At 43.3% G+C, this 16566-nt stretch overlaps 1 protein-coding gene across 6 annotated transcripts in view; it reads right to left on the bottom strand.

Moving 5' to 3' along the window:
* Positions 1-16566, bottom strand: part of PRMT7 (protein arginine methyltransferase 7) — a 169236-nt gene that overhangs the window by 151299 nt on the left and 1371 nt on the right. For 3 of the 6 annotated variants that reach the window (XM_033941581.1, XM_033941579.1, XM_033941578.1), the window contains exons 2-4: positions 12572-12765; positions 10010-10046; positions 9013-9162 (exon numbers count right to left, since the gene is read on the bottom strand). In XM_033941581.1, the coding sequence (XP_033797472.1) occupies positions 9013-9162; positions 10010-10046; positions 12572-12666 (282 nt within the window). In that variant the 5' untranslated portion in view covers positions 12667-12765. The remainder of the gene's footprint in view (positions 1-9012; positions 9163-10009; positions 10047-12571; positions 12766-16566) is intronic. The other 3 variants (XM_033941580.1, XM_033941582.1, XM_033941583.1) reach the window with 1 other exon arrangement.

Below are 16566 nucleotides of genomic sequence, written 5' to 3'. Positions count from 1 at the left end.
CGTTCCTCATATTCCAAGTTCTCCATACCTCTTATTAGCTTCGTTGCTCGTCTCTGCACCCTCTCCAGCAGTTTTATATCCTTCTTTAGGTTGGGAGACCAATGTTGGACACAGTATTCCAAGTGTGGGCTGACCATTGCTCTATAAAGCGGCATTATGACTTTCTCCGATCTACTCGTGATTCCTTTCTTTATCATGCCTAACATTCTGTTTGCTTTCTTTGCCGCTGCCGCGCATTGTGCCGACGGCTTCAGGGTCCTATCTATCAGTACACCCAGGTCCTTTTCTTGTTCGCTCTTACCCAGAGTTGCGCCTGACATTCTATACTCGTGTTCCTTATTCTTACTACCTAAATGCATTACTTTGCATTTCTCCACGTTGAACTTCATCTGCCATTGCTCTGCCCATTTCTCTAACTGATACAAGTCGCTCTGGAGTTCCTCGTTATCCTCCTGCGATCTGATTGCCCGGCATAGCTTTGTGTCGTCTGCAAACTTAATGATCTCACTGGATATTCCTTCTTCCAGGTCATTGATGTAAATATTAAATAGGATCGGCCCAAGAACCGAGCCCTGGGGCACACCACTAGTCACTTTCTCCCAGTCTGAGAACTTCCCATTTATGCCCACTCTCTGCTTTCTGTTTTCCAGCCATTTGCCTATCCACCTGTGTATATCTCCCTCTATTCCATGGCTTTGTAGTTTCCTGAGAAGTCTTTCATGTGGATAAGGCGGTTGTTCAAGTAGGCTAGGCTGTTTCCATTCATTGCTTTAAATAGTAGACAGTAAAATTTGAATTGTATTCTTGCTTGTATTAGGAGCCAGTGTGAGTCAAGGTATGCGGCGATGATGTGGTCGTATTTCTTCAGTGAATAGATCAGTCTCAGGGCTGTGTTTTGTACTGTTTGTAGTTGTTTTATCATGACAGCAGGGCAGGGGATATAGAGAATGTTGTAGTAGTCTAGAAGTCCTAGGACTAGGGATTGGACCACGAGCTGGAATTGTTTTCTGTCAAAGAATTTTCAGATTTGCCTTAGGATTTGCATGACCGCGAATGATTTTTGTATTGTTTTGTTGATTTGTGGTTGCATGGTACAACTTCTGTCTATCATCACTCCCAGAAGTCTTAGGGTGGGTTGAATGGGGTATGTGATTGAGTTTATTACTAAGTTTGTTATGGTTGGGGTTTTGTTTGTTTCAAGAAGAATAAATTTTGGTTTTGTCTGGGTTCAGTTTTAGTTTGTGTTCTTTCATCCATGTGACATAGTAACATAGTAGATGACGGCAGATAAAGACCCGAATGGTCCATCCAGTCTGCCCAACCTGATTCAATTTAAATTTATTTTATTTTTTTAAATTTTTCTTCTTAGCTATTTCTGGGCAAGAATCCAAAGCTTTACCCGGTACTGTGCTTGGGTTCCAACTGCCAAAATCTCTGTTAAGACTTACTCCAGCCCATCTACACCCTCCCAGCCATTGAAGCCCTCCCCTGCCCATCCTCCACCAAGCGGCCATACACAGACACAGACCGTGCAAGTCTGCCCAGTAACTGGCCTAGTTCAATATTTAATATTATTTTCTGATTCTAAATCTTCTGTGTTCATCCCACGCTTCTTTGAACTCAGTCACAGTTTTACTCTCCACCACCTCTCTCGGGAGCGCATTCCAGGCATCCACTACCCTCTCCGTAAAGTAGAATTTCCTAACATTGCCCCTGAATCTACCACCCCTCAACCTCAAATTATGTCCTCTGGTTTTACCATTTTCCTTTCTCTGGAAAAGATTTTGTTCTACGTTAATACCCTTCAAGTATTTGAACGTCTGAATCATATCTCCCCTGTCTCTCCTTTCCTCTAGGGTATACATATTCAGGGCTTCCAGTCTCTCCTCATACGTCTTCTGGCACAAGCCTCCTATCATTTTCGTCGCCCTCCTCTGGACCGCCTCAAGCCTTCTTACGTCTTTCGCCAGATACGGTCTCCAAAACTGAACACAATACTCCAAGTGGGGCCTCACCAATGACCTGTACAGGGGCATCAACACCTTCTTCCTTCTACTGACCAAGCCTTTCTTTATACAGCCCAGCATCCTTCTGGCAGCAGCCACTGCCTTGTCACACTGTTTTTTCGCCTTTAGATCTTCGGACACTATCACCCCAAGGTCCCTCTCCCCGTCCGTGCATATCAGCTTCTCTCCTCCCAGCATATACGGTTCCTTCCTATTATTAATCCCCAAATACATTACTCTGCATTTCTTTGCATTGAATTTTAGTTGCCAGGCATTAGACCATTCCTCTAACTTTTGCATATCCTTTTTCATATTTTCCACTCCCTATTCGGTGTCTACTTTGTTACAAATCTTGGTATCATCTGCAAAAAGGCACACTTTTCCTTCTAATCCTTCAGCAATGTCACTCACATACATATTGAACAGGATTGGCCCCAGCACCGAACCCTGAGGGACTCCATTAGTCACCTTTCCTTCCTTTGAGCGACTTCCATTAACCACCACCCTCTGGCGTCTGTCCGACAGCCAGTTTCTGACCCAGTTCACCACTTTGGGTCCTAACTTCAGCCCTTCAAGTTTGTTAAACAGTCTCCTATGAGGAACTGTATCAAAGGCTTTGCTGAAATCCAAGTAAATTACATCTAGCATATGTCCTCGATCCAGCTCTCTGGTCACCCAATCAAAAAATTCAATCAGGTTCGTTTGGCACGATTTACCTTTTGTAAAGCCATGTTGCCTCGGATCCTGTAACCCATTAGATTGCAGACCGGATTTACAGACGAGGGAGGTCTGCTGTCTTCCCGGAGCCAGAATACGAGATGTGACCGCCTGTCTTGATCGACTTCTAAGGCCCCAGGATCACTTCCCAATGCTACTCATCCACATCGGAACAAATGACACTGCCAAGAACACCCTGGAGGATATAGCTAGAGACTTCGGAGCTCTGGGAAGGAGGCTGAAGCAGACAGAGGCACAGGTAGTATTCTCTTCAATTCTTCCTATTAGGGGCAGAGGAAGGGACAGGGACGAACGTATCCTGAAGACGAATGAGCGGCTACAACGATGGTGCCGGGAAATGAACTTCGGATTCCTGAATCACGGTGAGGCACTACAGGGACTACAGGGACCAGACGGACTCCACCTGACCAACAGAGGTAAGAACGTCTTCGGACACCGACTAGCCCGCCTACTTCGAAGGGCTTTAAACTAGGTAAGTCGGGGGTGGGTACCCACTTTTACACCGGAGCAGTAAGTAACAATCCTGAGGTGGCGAACAAAAACTCCGCTTCTAAGTCCGAGGTAAATACCCTTACTGCAACAGATTCGCTAGGAGACACCTTAACTCATAAGGAGCTTAGTAAACACCAAGAGTGGAGAGCTATGTATGTTAACGCACACAGCCTGGGGAATAAACTTCTAGAACTGGAAACAGAAATGGTTAATGCAGACTTAGACGTGGTGGCTGTGTCCGAAACATGGTTCACGGACTCTCATGGGTGGGATATGACTATACCAGGATACAACTTGCTTCGCCAAGACAGAGAGGGTAAGTTAGGAGGAGGGGTAGCACTTTACATCAAAGAGAACATTAAGACAACCAGGATCACGGATGTCAAGTATACTGGGGAATCTATCTGGGTAAACCTGGCCAGAGGCGGAGAAAAATGCCTATACCTTGGTGTGGTATATAGACCTCCTAGACAATCGGAGGACAAAGACGCAGAATTAATCGAAGACATTGAGAATATCACCTTGCGGGGGGATGTTGTTCTATCAGGAGACTTCAATATGCCTGATGTAGACTGGAACACACTCTCAGCGACAACTTGTGATAGCAGGAGGATATTAGCGTCCATGAAGGGAGTACAGCTCAAACAAATGGTGCTAGAGCCTACTAGGGCCCAGGCCATCCTGGACCTGGTACTTACGAACGGGGAAAGCGTCTCGGAGGTCTCGGTGGGAGAAACGCTAGCCACCAGTGACCATAACATGGTATGGTTTAACCTTAGGAAAGGCTTCCCTAGATCTCAAACAAGAACAAGGGTACTCAATTTCCGGGGCACTGACTTCGCACGCATGGGAGATTTCGTTCATCAGACACTACAGGTTCAAGAAGTAACTAATAATGTGGAAGCTATGTGGTCAACCTTGAAGTCGACCCTTCATGAGGCATCTATCCGCTACATTAAATCGGTAAATAAACAACAAAGAAACAAGAGACCCAAATGGTTCACTGATGAGGTCTCGAACCGCGTCAAGGAGAAGAAAAGAGCATTTCTCTTATACAAACGCACCGGGGAGAAGGAAGCAAACATTGAATACAAGACAAAGTCTGCAGCGGTCAAAACAGCAGTCAGGGAGGCCAAACTTCGAATGGAAGAAACTCTAGCAAAGAACATTAAGAAAGGGGACAAATCCTTCTTCAGGTACATTAGTGACAGGAAGAAGAACACAAATGGGATAGTACGCCTTAGAACGCCAGACGGGAATTATGTGGAAACAGATTCCGATAAAGCCAAACTGCTGAATGATTACTTCTGCTCGGTCTTTACCTGCGAGGCACCAGGGCACGGGCCAAGGCTGGAAATGAAGCAAAGCATGGAAGATCCATTTCAGAATTTTGAGTTCACACCTGCTGATGTCTACAGTGAACTGTCAAAACTTAAGGTGAACAAAGCCATGGGACCGGACAATTTGCACCCAAGAGTGCTCAGAGAGCTAAGCGATGTTTTGGCAAAACCGTTAGCAGTACTCTTCAATCTCTCCCTAAGTACGGGGAGAGTCCCCCTGGACTGGAAAACAGCCAACGTCATTCCTCTGCACAAAAAAGGTTGCAGAGCAGAGGCTGCAAATTACAGACCAGTAAGTCTCACATCAGTAGTATGTAAACTCATGGAAACTTTACTTAAAGGTAAACTAGACACGATTTTGGACGAGGGGAACCTAAGGGATCCCTGTCAACATGGATTCACTAGGGGTAGGTCATGCCAATCCAATCTAATCAGCTTCTTTGATTGGGTGACGGGAAAGTTAGACTCGGGAGAGTCTCTGGACATAGTGTACTTGGATTTCAGTAAAGCTTTTGACAGTGTCCCACACCGCAGACTATTGCACAAGATGAAGTCGATGGGGTTAGGTGAGAAACTAACTGCATGGGTCAACGATTGGCTGAGTGGAAGACTTCAGAGGGTGGTGGTCAACGGCACCCTCTCTGAGACATCGGAAGTGACTAGCGGAGTGCCGCAGGGCTCGGTCCTGGGACCATCCCTTTTCAACATATTCATAAGGGACTTGACCCAAGGGCTTCAGGGTAAAGTAACATTGTTCGCCGACGACACCAAACTGTGTAATATAGTAAGTGAAAGCAATCTCAAGGATAATATGACGCAGGATTTGATCACGTTGGAAAACTGGTCCTCGACATGGCAGCTGGGCTTCAACGCTAAGAAATGTAAGGTCATGCATCTCGGCTGCGGAAATCCATGCAAAACTTACACCTTAAATGGGGAAACACTAGCTAGGACTTCAGAAGAACAGGACTTGGGAGTAATCGTCAGTGCAGATATGAAGGCTGCCAAACAGGTGGAGCAGGCCTCATCCAAGGCAAGGCAGATGTTGGGATGTATCAATAGAGGCTTCATCAGCCGCAAACCTGAAGTCATAATGCCGCTTTACAGAGCCATGGTGAGACCTCACCTGGAATACTGTGTGCAATTTTGGAGACCACACTACCAAAAAGATGTGCTTCGAGCTGAATCTGTCCAGCGAATGGCCACTAGAATGGTCTCCGGACTCAAGAGTCTCACATACGAAGAAAGACTGGGCAAACTACAGCTATACACTCTTGAGGAGCGTAGAGAAAGGGGAGACATGATTGAGACATTTAAGTACATCACAGGTCGTGTCGAGGCGGAAAGCGATATATTCTTCCCCAGGGGACCCTCGGTCACAAGGGGGCACCCGCTCAAACTCAGAGGAGGGAAATTTAATGGTGACACCAGGAAGTATTTCTTCACAGAAAGGGTTGTAGATCACTGGAACAAACTTCCGGTGCAGGTGGTCAAGGCCACCAGCGTGCTAGACTTTAAGAATAAATGGGACATCCACGTGGGATCCCTATGGGGGTCGAGCTAAGGATCTGGGTCATTAGCACTCAGACTTGATGGGGTGGGTCAGAAGAGTGGGCAGACTTGATGGGCTGTAGCCCTTTTCTGCCGTCATCTTTCTATGTTTCTATGTTTCTATTCAAGGAAGTACACTATCCTTTCTTTCAGCAACACTTCCATTATTTTTCCAATAACTGAAGTGAGGCTCACCGGCCTGTAGTTTCCTGCTTCATCACTGTGACCACTTTTATGAATAGGGACCACATCCGCTCTCCTCCAATCCCCAGGAATCACTCCCGTCTCCAGAAATTTGTTGAACAAGTCTTTAATAGGACTCGCCAAAACCTCTCTGAGCTCCCTTAGTATCCTGGGATGGATCCTGTCTGGTCCCATCGCTTTGTCCATCTTCAGTTTTTCAAGTTGCTCATAAACATCCTCCTCTGTGAACAGCGCAGAATCTACTCCATTTTCTCATGTAACTTTGCCAGACAATCTCGGTCCTTCTCCAGGATTTTCTTCTGTGAACACAGAACAGAAGTATTTGTTTAGCACATTTGCTTTCTCCTCATCACTCTCCACATATTTGTTCCCAGCATCTTTTAGCCTAGCAATTCCATTTTTTATCTTTCTCCTTTCACTAATATATCAGAAAAAATTTTTATCTCCCTTTTTTACATTTTTAGCCATTTGTTCTTCCGCCTGTGCCTTCGCCAAACGTATCTCTCTCTTGGCTTCTTTCAGTTTCCCCTGTAGTCCTTTCTGCTCTCCTCTTCTTGGGTTTTTTTATATTTCATGAACGCCAACTCTTTCGCCTTTATTTTCTCAGCCACTAGGTTGGAGAACCATATCGGCTTCCTTTTTCTCTTGTTTTTATTGATTTTCTTCACATAAAGGTCCGTAGCCATTTTTATCGCTCCTTTCAGCTTTGACCACTGTCTTTCCACTTCTCTTATGTCCTCCCATCCTAACAGCTCTTTCTTCAGGTACTTTCCCATTGCATTAAAGTCCGTACGTTTGAAATCTAGGACTTTAAGTATCGTGCGGCCGCTCTCCACTTTAGCCGTTATATCAAACCAAACCGTTTGATGATCGCTACTACCCAGGTGAGCACCCACTCGAACATTAGAGATACTCTCTCCATTTGTGAGGACCAGATCCAATATCGCTTTTTCCCTTGTGGGTTCCTTCACCATTTGTCTGAGCAGAGCCTCTTGAAAGGCATCCACAATCTCCCTACTTCTTTCCGATTCCGCAGACGGAACATTCCAGTCCGCATCCGGCAGGTTGAAATCTCCCAACAGCAGAACCTCCTCTTTCCTTCCAAACTTTTGGATATCCACAATCAGATCCTTATCAATTTGCTGCGATTGAGTCGGAGGTCTATAGACTACACCCACGTAGATAGAAGTTCCATCTTCTCTTTTCAGAGCAATCCATATCGCTTCTTCCTCTCCCCAGGTCCCTTGCATTTCGGTCGCTTGGATATTGATCTTTACATAGAGAGCTACTCCTCCACCTTTATGACCATCTCTGTCCTTCCTGTCCACCGTTTCTATTGTTCTATGTAGTTTGTCTGTCATGGAGTGTGTTGGTTGATCAAAATAGCAGGACATGCTTATCCATGCCTTCCCTAGATGAGATCATTTTCAAGCACCAGTCTGACCTCTTCAAATCAGTCCCTTATTTTCTAACCTCTATGCATTTCTTCTTTGCTTACACCCTATACCAGTGGTTCCCAACCCTGTCCTGGAGGACCATCAGGCCAATCAGGTTTTCAGAATAGCCCTAATGAATATGCATGGGTCAGATTTGCATGCCTGAAATCTCTATTAGATGCAAATCTCTCTCATACATATTCATTAGGGCTATCCTGAAAACCTGTCTGGCCTGGTGGTCCTTCAGGACAGGGTTGGGAACCACTGCCCTATACTGTCTACTGAAATGTTTTATTGTGCAGTGTTGATATTGTAATGTAACATACTTTGTATTGTAATCTATTGCCTATGTTTGACTTATTCTTGTTGTACACAACCTTCAATGAACTCCTTCAAAAAGGCGGTAAATAAATCCTAATAAATAAATAAACAAACAATCAAGCACTATTACGGTGCTCTTGAAGAGAAAAGAGAAGATCAAATACCAAAAATGTAATCAAAAAACAAGAAAGTGTGATGCAAAGATACAGAAATTGCCCCAATTTTATTTGGTGTCATTAGCCTGATTAAAAGAAACTCACAAACAAATCTTGAAAATGACATCTTGTAAATTCCAGAAGGAACAAATACAAGTGCTGAACAGTGAACCTGACAAACTGAAATCATCTCCAATATAAGTCAAGACAGGCATTGGGTAAATATTGTGTGTTCATCTGGAGACATCATCCCTGGGAGTCGAAAAGGAGATGGATAATGGCCACACAGATCAGTCCTCTTGGGTTCTTCTGTCTCCAGGTACATACCACTCTTACACTCCTCCTTTGACTTTTAGGCTCTTCACCTTCATGTGCCCACACATATTGATCCTTCTTCCTCCCTGGCTAGAAAGCCTCTCATGGATGCCATGCTCCAAAACATACAGCTGTTTTTACAAAACTGCACTAGAAACTGCCGCGTGACAACAGCCCCGAAGCCCTTTAAATCTTTATGGGCTTCAGGGCCGTTACTGTGCGGCTTTGTAAAACAAGCCCATAGTGTTTCTTGGTGCCCTGCCTGAAAATCATACAGCCCTCTGTACCTTTGCATGCCCTAAGAGTGAAATATTTGCACTCAGATAGGAAATTGCATGTAAATATACAAGTATAATGCACCATATTCTATTAGCATATCATTGCATAATTCCAGAATATAATTATAAAGCTTATTCCTGGCATACTTCTTGAAAAGTTAAATACCACACTTCACCTCTATGCCATAGCAGAAATCAGCCCCAGCGTTAACTGCCATCATGGACAGAAGGCCAGTACCAGTCCCAATGTCCAGAACAATGGCTTTCTGGCCCCGTGCTTTCACCCTGCCCACAGCAGCACGGATGCCCATGTAGTATTTCTCATTCTGGAAAGGAGACAAAGAAAGCAGAGATTCAGAATACAACACTCCCAGGATATCAAATTCTTCTATTTTCTGTCCTGAATTTTTCAGGTCTTCCATCTGTACCCAATATAAACATCTGAGATGTCTAAATCATCACTCCTGGATCCCCTCTTTAAGTTTCAAGTTTTATTATTTTTAATATAACGACCATCGACAAGTATCTATCCGGTTTACAGTCTGCTTGCCTCTCAATAAGTATCTATATTTCCTCAAACAAGTTATATTTTTACAAATCATATCTGGTATCAGTTACATAATATACAGCCATAACATAGCTTATCTTTCAACATATGCCACATGTTCTTTAAAAAGGCAGACATTTCCAGTTTTCTACATTTTATTAAAATGTATCAATTTGTCCTCTCTCTCAGTTAAGTACTGTACTGTATTACTAATTTTCTTTAAAGTTATCTTCACTCCTTATGTTTGATATTTATAGAAAAAGCAGTTTGCCCTTGTTTGAAATCCTGTCATTATATGGTCACTCTTGAGTGGGTACTGCTGCAATGGAGCCCTTACTACAAGTCTCTGATACTGGAGAATAATTATCCACATCTCCTTACAACTACACTGACTAAAGAGTAAGAATTTTATTTCCTCTCAAAAATCAAATACATGCCAGCAGGTACATCTTGTCTGAAGCTAACTGTTAGGAGTATTTTGACATCAAAAGATGAGCAAAATAACACTGATACAAAAGCAAATAACTAAATATATTTACTATTATTTAGTCATAAAAATGAAGCTAAATCCACAGTATGGGCTTTTGAGGCTGACAGTTTATACATTGCAGTTTTTTTATACTTACTCTGTCTCTGTCATGCAGCATGTCTGCATAGGATGACCTAAAAAAAAAAAAAAAAACGAACACTTGTCAAATATCTGCACAGAAATATAGTAGAAGTTGTCTAGTCTCTAAGCACAGTTTTTAGCGCCAGCAGCGGTGGTAATAGCTCTGATGCTCACAGAATTCCTATGAGCATCGGAGCTGATACTGCCCCAGTCAGCGCTAAAAATCACGCTACGCTTTTGTAAAAAAAAAGGAGGTGGGGTTAAATGTTGCTACTGTACCAGCATGCTTTAATGCTGTCAAGTGAGCAAAGACCTATAAGCTTACCTTTCCCAAGCTGAAATGATCATCCCCAGTCAGTTAGCAGCTAGGCAATGTAGAGTTAATTTAAAACATTATTCCCTCACCATCAATTCTAAACAAACTTATCAGGTTGCTATTTAAAGGAGCTTATATAGTTGGCAAATATTAACTGCATAGCTGCTTTTTTTTTCTTTTTTTTAAATAACCTTCAGCTCTTATGCAGTGATTTAAACAGCCAAACTTACCTATGTGGCAGGTTTACTAAAGTACACTAGCAATAGTGCTGGATTAAGTGCATGCTAATGGCCACCATGTCCTAAAAACAGTCAGGCACTACAAATCTCATGCTGCTTGGCATGGGTTGGGGCAGGGTATGGGCAGAGTTTAGGCATGGACTGCAGACTGCAATTTGTGCACAGTAACCTATTCACTGCACAACGCCTCCTCAGAGAGCACCTGCACTAGTTTTAACATGCAGTAAATTTTTCTGGGCAGACATGTTACTGCACAGCAGGGGTAGGGAACTCCGGTCCTCGAGAGCCGTATTCCAGTCGGGTTTTCAGGATTTCCCCAATGAATATGCATTGAAAGCACTGCATGCAAATAGATCTCATGTATCTTCATTGGGAAAATCCTGAAAACCCGACTGGAATACGGCTCTCGAGGACCAGAGTTCCCTATCCCTGCTGCACAGCCTTTGCACTTACCATGTGTAAATATTTGCTATTAAAGCACAGTAAGAACAAAAGCTTACTGCACTTTAGTAAACAGGTCTCTAACAGCTAGTTATTCATTTTTAAATGGGGCATGGTTTGGGGAGAGCTGGAGTTAGTGTTTAAAGTTAGCTATTTAGATATAAAATTCAGCCTTTGAATGGATAACAAGAATTTATCTCCAAAACATCCAAATGTAGGAGCTACTTTAAAAATCAGTAAGTTATTCATTAAAAAAAAGTTACACATGGATTTTCAGTGTGCTAACTTATGCAAAAAGATCCACAATAACTAAGATATGTGATCTGCACCATGGATTACTGAAAATTAAGATTTTTCTTTCTAAGTTCCCCTCAAAGTCATTTTTGTTAACCTCCTTTAAAATGGAACTGCATTTTTGTTTTTGTTTTTTAAGAAATACACATTTAACCCAAGATGCTGCAGAACTGTTTTATGGTCACTAGAAAGAGATTTAAGCCACTCCTCTACTTGAAATTGACATAGTTACACTTCTCCCTACAAATTCGCAAGGGTTAGGGGCAGAGCCGGCCCGCAAATTGGAAAATTCACGAATAACCCCTGTCACGAATAACCCCTGACCCACCCCTGTCTCCCTCCTGCATCCTGGACCTTACCTGGTGGTCTAACAGTGATGAGAGGCAGGAGCGATCTTCCTATGCTTCTGCCCTATGCAGAGCCGTCATCAAAAATGGCTGCTGTGAGTTCCCGTGGTCTCACGAGACCACAACAGGAACTCATGGCAGCCATTTTTGATGACGGCACTGCATGGGGCAGGAGTGTAGGAAGATCGCTCCTGCCCCGCATCACTACTAGACTACCTGGTAAAGTCTGGGGAGGGCCCGGCAGCCTTTAAAATGTGGTAGGGAAAAATCGCGAATAACCAAATTCACGGGTAATAAACCCGCAAATTCGGAGGGAGAATTGTATTATTTTGGCTTTTTTATAGCACCCTACAACAAGTGCATAATCACAGTGATTCTCCATATTTGTAGTCCTTATACATATAAAATCATTTCTACAGGTACCAAAATGTATTTGAAGTGAAACATCATGGAGTCAGGACGGGGCTAAAGTCTCCTCTAGGAACTTGGGCAGCAACGATGGATAAATATGTTGCAGATAGCAGACAAGACACAAATGATGTCATTTAACAGTAGCTCATTGAAATCCAAGAGCAGCTTCTGCAGTTTTTTTTAATCATTGAATTCAGTTGCCAAATGTCTAAGATGTGTTAAGTTTTTACATATTGATACTAGTCTCAAGTGTTTAGAGAATGACACGAGAATAAAGTTTGTCTCCGCCCCAGTGTCCTCTACACACACACTTGCCAACTTTCTCAGTCCCAGTGAAATCAAGCATGATCACAATGCAACAGCTATATGAGACCATACTAAAATGGCTCTCCGAGAGACACACATTGACTAAAGCTGAAGAGCTGTAGTGAATTTAAGGATCCTTTAATTAAGGCACGCTAAATGCTAAGGCACTAAGATGCTAATCTAAAAGGGGCCCTCAGAAAAGATTATGTGTATGGTGTTTCTACCTTGCAATTTCCTGATGGAAGTCATATTGTTCATTTTCCTCCACCCACTCCACAGCACCTGTAGTAGGATTTGCTCTTCCAGAGAAGATTTTCATGGCATAAGCTGGTTACGCACTCCTAAAATGATATTGCTGTGGTGAATGCCGCTGTTTTTTTCTGTATAACAATGATGTTATGGATACAATACCAGAGACCTGTTTTGATCACCAACAAAATAAAAAATATATAATATTTGTGCACAAATACAAAGTGAAGCAAGCAGAGAGCGATAGCATTAAAAATAAATCTAGTTAAAGAACAAAAATGAACCATCCCTTAATTACAACTGCTTGGTTTTAAACAGCAGGGTAGTGTTTACTTGCCTTTCTCAACAGCAGTATTCATAGTACCTGCTAGAGAGTAAGAAACAAGCGGGTTGGAAAAGTTTTTCATATGGTTTTAGGTCTATTAAGCATTTGTCATAGATATAAAAACCTGATTTTAGAACAGGATATTTATGAGAAATCCAAAAACCACCTATTTTCTAAATACAATTTAAACATCTATGTGCTACAATAAGACAGGCACCCAGAAGCAGCCTCTAAGGCAGGGGTGTCAAAGTCCCACCTCGAGGGCCGCAATCCAATCGGGTTTTCAGGATTTCCCCAATGAATATGCATGAGATCTATTAGCATACAATGAAAGCAGTGCATGCAAATAGATCTCATGCATATTCATTGGGGAAATCCTGAAAATCTGACTGGATTGCGGCCCTCGAGGAGGGACTTTGACACCCCTGCTCTAAGACGAACAAATGACAATGCATATATTTACACTTCTCACACATCCAAGGGTTCTCTAACTCTCTTTGCTATTGGATTTGTACCAATATTTGATCCCCTGACTGGTGCATCCAATTCTCATGGGACAGATTCTAAAGACAAGAATCCACTTTGTGGAATCCCCATTCTAATTGAGTTCCAAGAATGAATAGCTGCCATCAATCCACAATTTTTGGTCTTTGCTTACAAAATGATACAAACTATGTAATAATTGTCCCAGCCATATCCATTGCTTTCAAGTGCTCCACCAATATAGGACCACAGGAATCAAAAGCTGCAGGGATGTCCAGGAAAACTCTTCTCTCTATTCAACCATCAAGTTCATATCTCAATGAATCAAGCATGAAATCAAGTAAAATTTCCAAACTGCATCCCAAACAAAAATTACAATTGAGTATGGCATAGTCATCCAAAAACGCCTTAAGCTGACCTCCCAGGAAAGAGACTTGGGAGTGATGATCAACAAGTCGATGAAGCTGTCCATGCAATGTGCGGCGGCAGCAAAAAGGGCAAACAGAATGCTAGGAATGATAAAGAAGGGGATCACGAACAGATCGGAGGTTATCATGCCGCTGTACCAGGCCATGGTGCGCCCTCACCTGGAGTACTGCGTCCAGCACTGGTCGCCGTACATGAAGAAGGACACAGTACTACTCGAAAGGGTCCAGAGAAGAGTAACTAAGATGGTTAAGGGGCTGGTGGAGTTGCCATACAGTGAAAGATTAGAGAAACTGGGCCTTTTCTCTCTCGAACAAAGGAGATTGAGAGGGGACATGATTGAAACATTTAAGGTACTGAAGACTTAGTAGATAAGGACAGGTTGTTCACCCTCTCCAAGGTAGAGAGAATGAGAAGGCACTCTCTAAAATTGAAAGGGGATAGATTCCGTACGAACATAAAGAAGTTCTTCTTCACCCAGAGAGTGGTAGAAAACTGGAACGCTCTTCCGGAGTCTGTTATAGGGGAAAACACCTTCCAGGGATTCAAGACAAAGTTAGACAAGTTCCTGCTGAATCAGAACGTTCGCAGGTAGGGCTAGTCTCAGTTAGGATGCTGGTCTTTGACTAAAGGGCCACTGCGTGAGCGGACTGCTGGGCACGATGGACCACTGGTCTGACCCAGCAGCGGCAATTCTTATGTTAGCTTACCTAAAGAAAGAAGATTAAAAATAGGGTGATAGCTAATGACTACAAACACTCTCTTTTAGTAAACAGCAAACCATGGCTTTGTTTCAGAGGGGTAGCTATATGCTGTGTTAATGTGGAATAGCAAAAATGACAGACTTGCCAATTTACTTGTGGCAAGTTTTGAGGACAATAAATAAATCCCAACATATGGGAGCTGTAATATCAGAAGATAACTCTGCCCATTCAGAGAATTAGAAATGCCATCAAATATTTCACAATCAATTTTAAAAGCTAAATATTTCCCACTAGGTTTTTCCGCAAGCTTTTTGGTTTACACTGAATAATTCACAGAGAGACTATTTAACTATTCAGGCCGGTTAGGAAAAGAAGAAATTATGTCTTACCAGATAATTTTCTTTTCTTTAGTTAGCAAAATCATTCTGCACAAATAGGTATAACCCCTTCCTGCCAGCAGATGGAGGTAAAGAAAACTGAATTTTGCCCCATTAGCAGAGGTGCTCCCTGGAACAATCTAGTGTTTCTTTCTATCTTCAGCAAGAGGTAGGTCATGCTAATCATGCTTTTGTCCCTGACCTAGCTCCCTGCTCTGTTGGCCATGGCCACACAGCGTGGTTGAACCTAACAGCTTTTCCCAGGTCACAGTCTCAGAACTGTACCCTGATGTTGTGGGTTCAAACCCATGCTGCTCCTTGTGACCCTGGTCAAGTCACTTAATCCCACCCCCCATTTCCTCAGGTACATTAGATAGATTGTGAATCCGCTGGGACAGACAGGAAAATATGCTTGAGTACCTGAATAAAATTTGTATAAACTGTTCTGAGCTCCCCTGGGAGAACGGTATAGAAAACTAACTAACTAATTGTACCTGGCTGAGCTCATAGCTTGCCTCCACAACCCCCAGTAATACTTCTTAGTGCCACTATGTGATGCTTTGGCTCAGTCCTCCAGGGTCTTGCCCGAGAAATGAGGGCCCTATCCCCATCACTCTTCTTGACCGTTCACCCTGTTTGGGTGTACACCCTACGGGCTCCCCGTGTCGCTCTCAGGCTTTCCAAAAGTGCTTGTCTCATCACTGGCAACACGTCCTGAGTGCCAATTCTATAACAGCATCTGTGTGCCAAGATGCCATTATAGAATGCTAACCTAAGGCAGTATTGGTGCACCGCAGTTTGGAACAATCATTTATGCCACGTATGCTGATGCACTCAATTGATAGCATTCTTTAAGTTGTGTGGGTCACTTGTAGACATACCCATGGACCATCCACATATACGTCCCCCCTTACTGTTATGCGCTAAAGAACTTAAAATGCTACCTTGCAGAATAGTTCCTAGTGCATAAACAGGTGTCACTACCAATTGCTGGCACCTGTAAGTCTAGGTGCCAATTTATAGAATTGTCTCTACAATGTACACAGTACCTGGTTATGCTGAATTGAGAGGGGGGCAGAACAAATAGAATAATGGCATGGAATGTGAATGGACTGGGCATAACAAGGCATAAACAGTGCTGCAGACTATACATGTAGGTGTAGCGATGATGTATGAGACACACCTGAAATTGAGCATGCTAAGTTGAAATGCAATTGGGGAAGAACTACAAGTTAGCCCCAGTTAGAAGATCACTGCAGCCAATTCAGTGCGGCCAGTTCATCACGGCTGTCTTGGAGCAGCCAGTTCAGTGTGGTCTGGAAGAGCTCTCAACAGCACAAGGGAGAGTTATGAAAGCAACTCTGCCAGTAAAAGGAAGGAGAAAAGAGGTATAGTTGTGGGGGCATAACCCCCCTTTGCCCCCCCAGAAGAGAGAGAGCTACTAACCATCCCCTCCGGGAGAGAGCTAATAAGCTGATAATTCAGCATGGGGGGGGGCATTGCCCCTTGCTCCCCACTAGAGTGATTTACCTCAGAAGGAGAACGTGCTAGGAGAAAGGAGGTATGGGGGTAGGGGAGAGGTGCTGATAAAAGGAAGGAGAAAAGAGGAAGAGTTACTAAGCCATTTAATTAACGTTTGGGGGGCTGGGGAGATT

The sequence above is a fragment of the Geotrypetes seraphini genome, chromosome 4 (assembly GCF_902459505.1).
Source record: "Geotrypetes seraphini chromosome 4, aGeoSer1.1, whole genome shotgun sequence".
NCBI lineage: Eukaryota > Metazoa > Chordata > Amphibia > Gymnophiona > Dermophiidae > Geotrypetes > Geotrypetes seraphini.
Note: the sequence above shows the minus strand (reverse complement) of the source record. Positions and strands in the feature narration are given on the sequence as shown.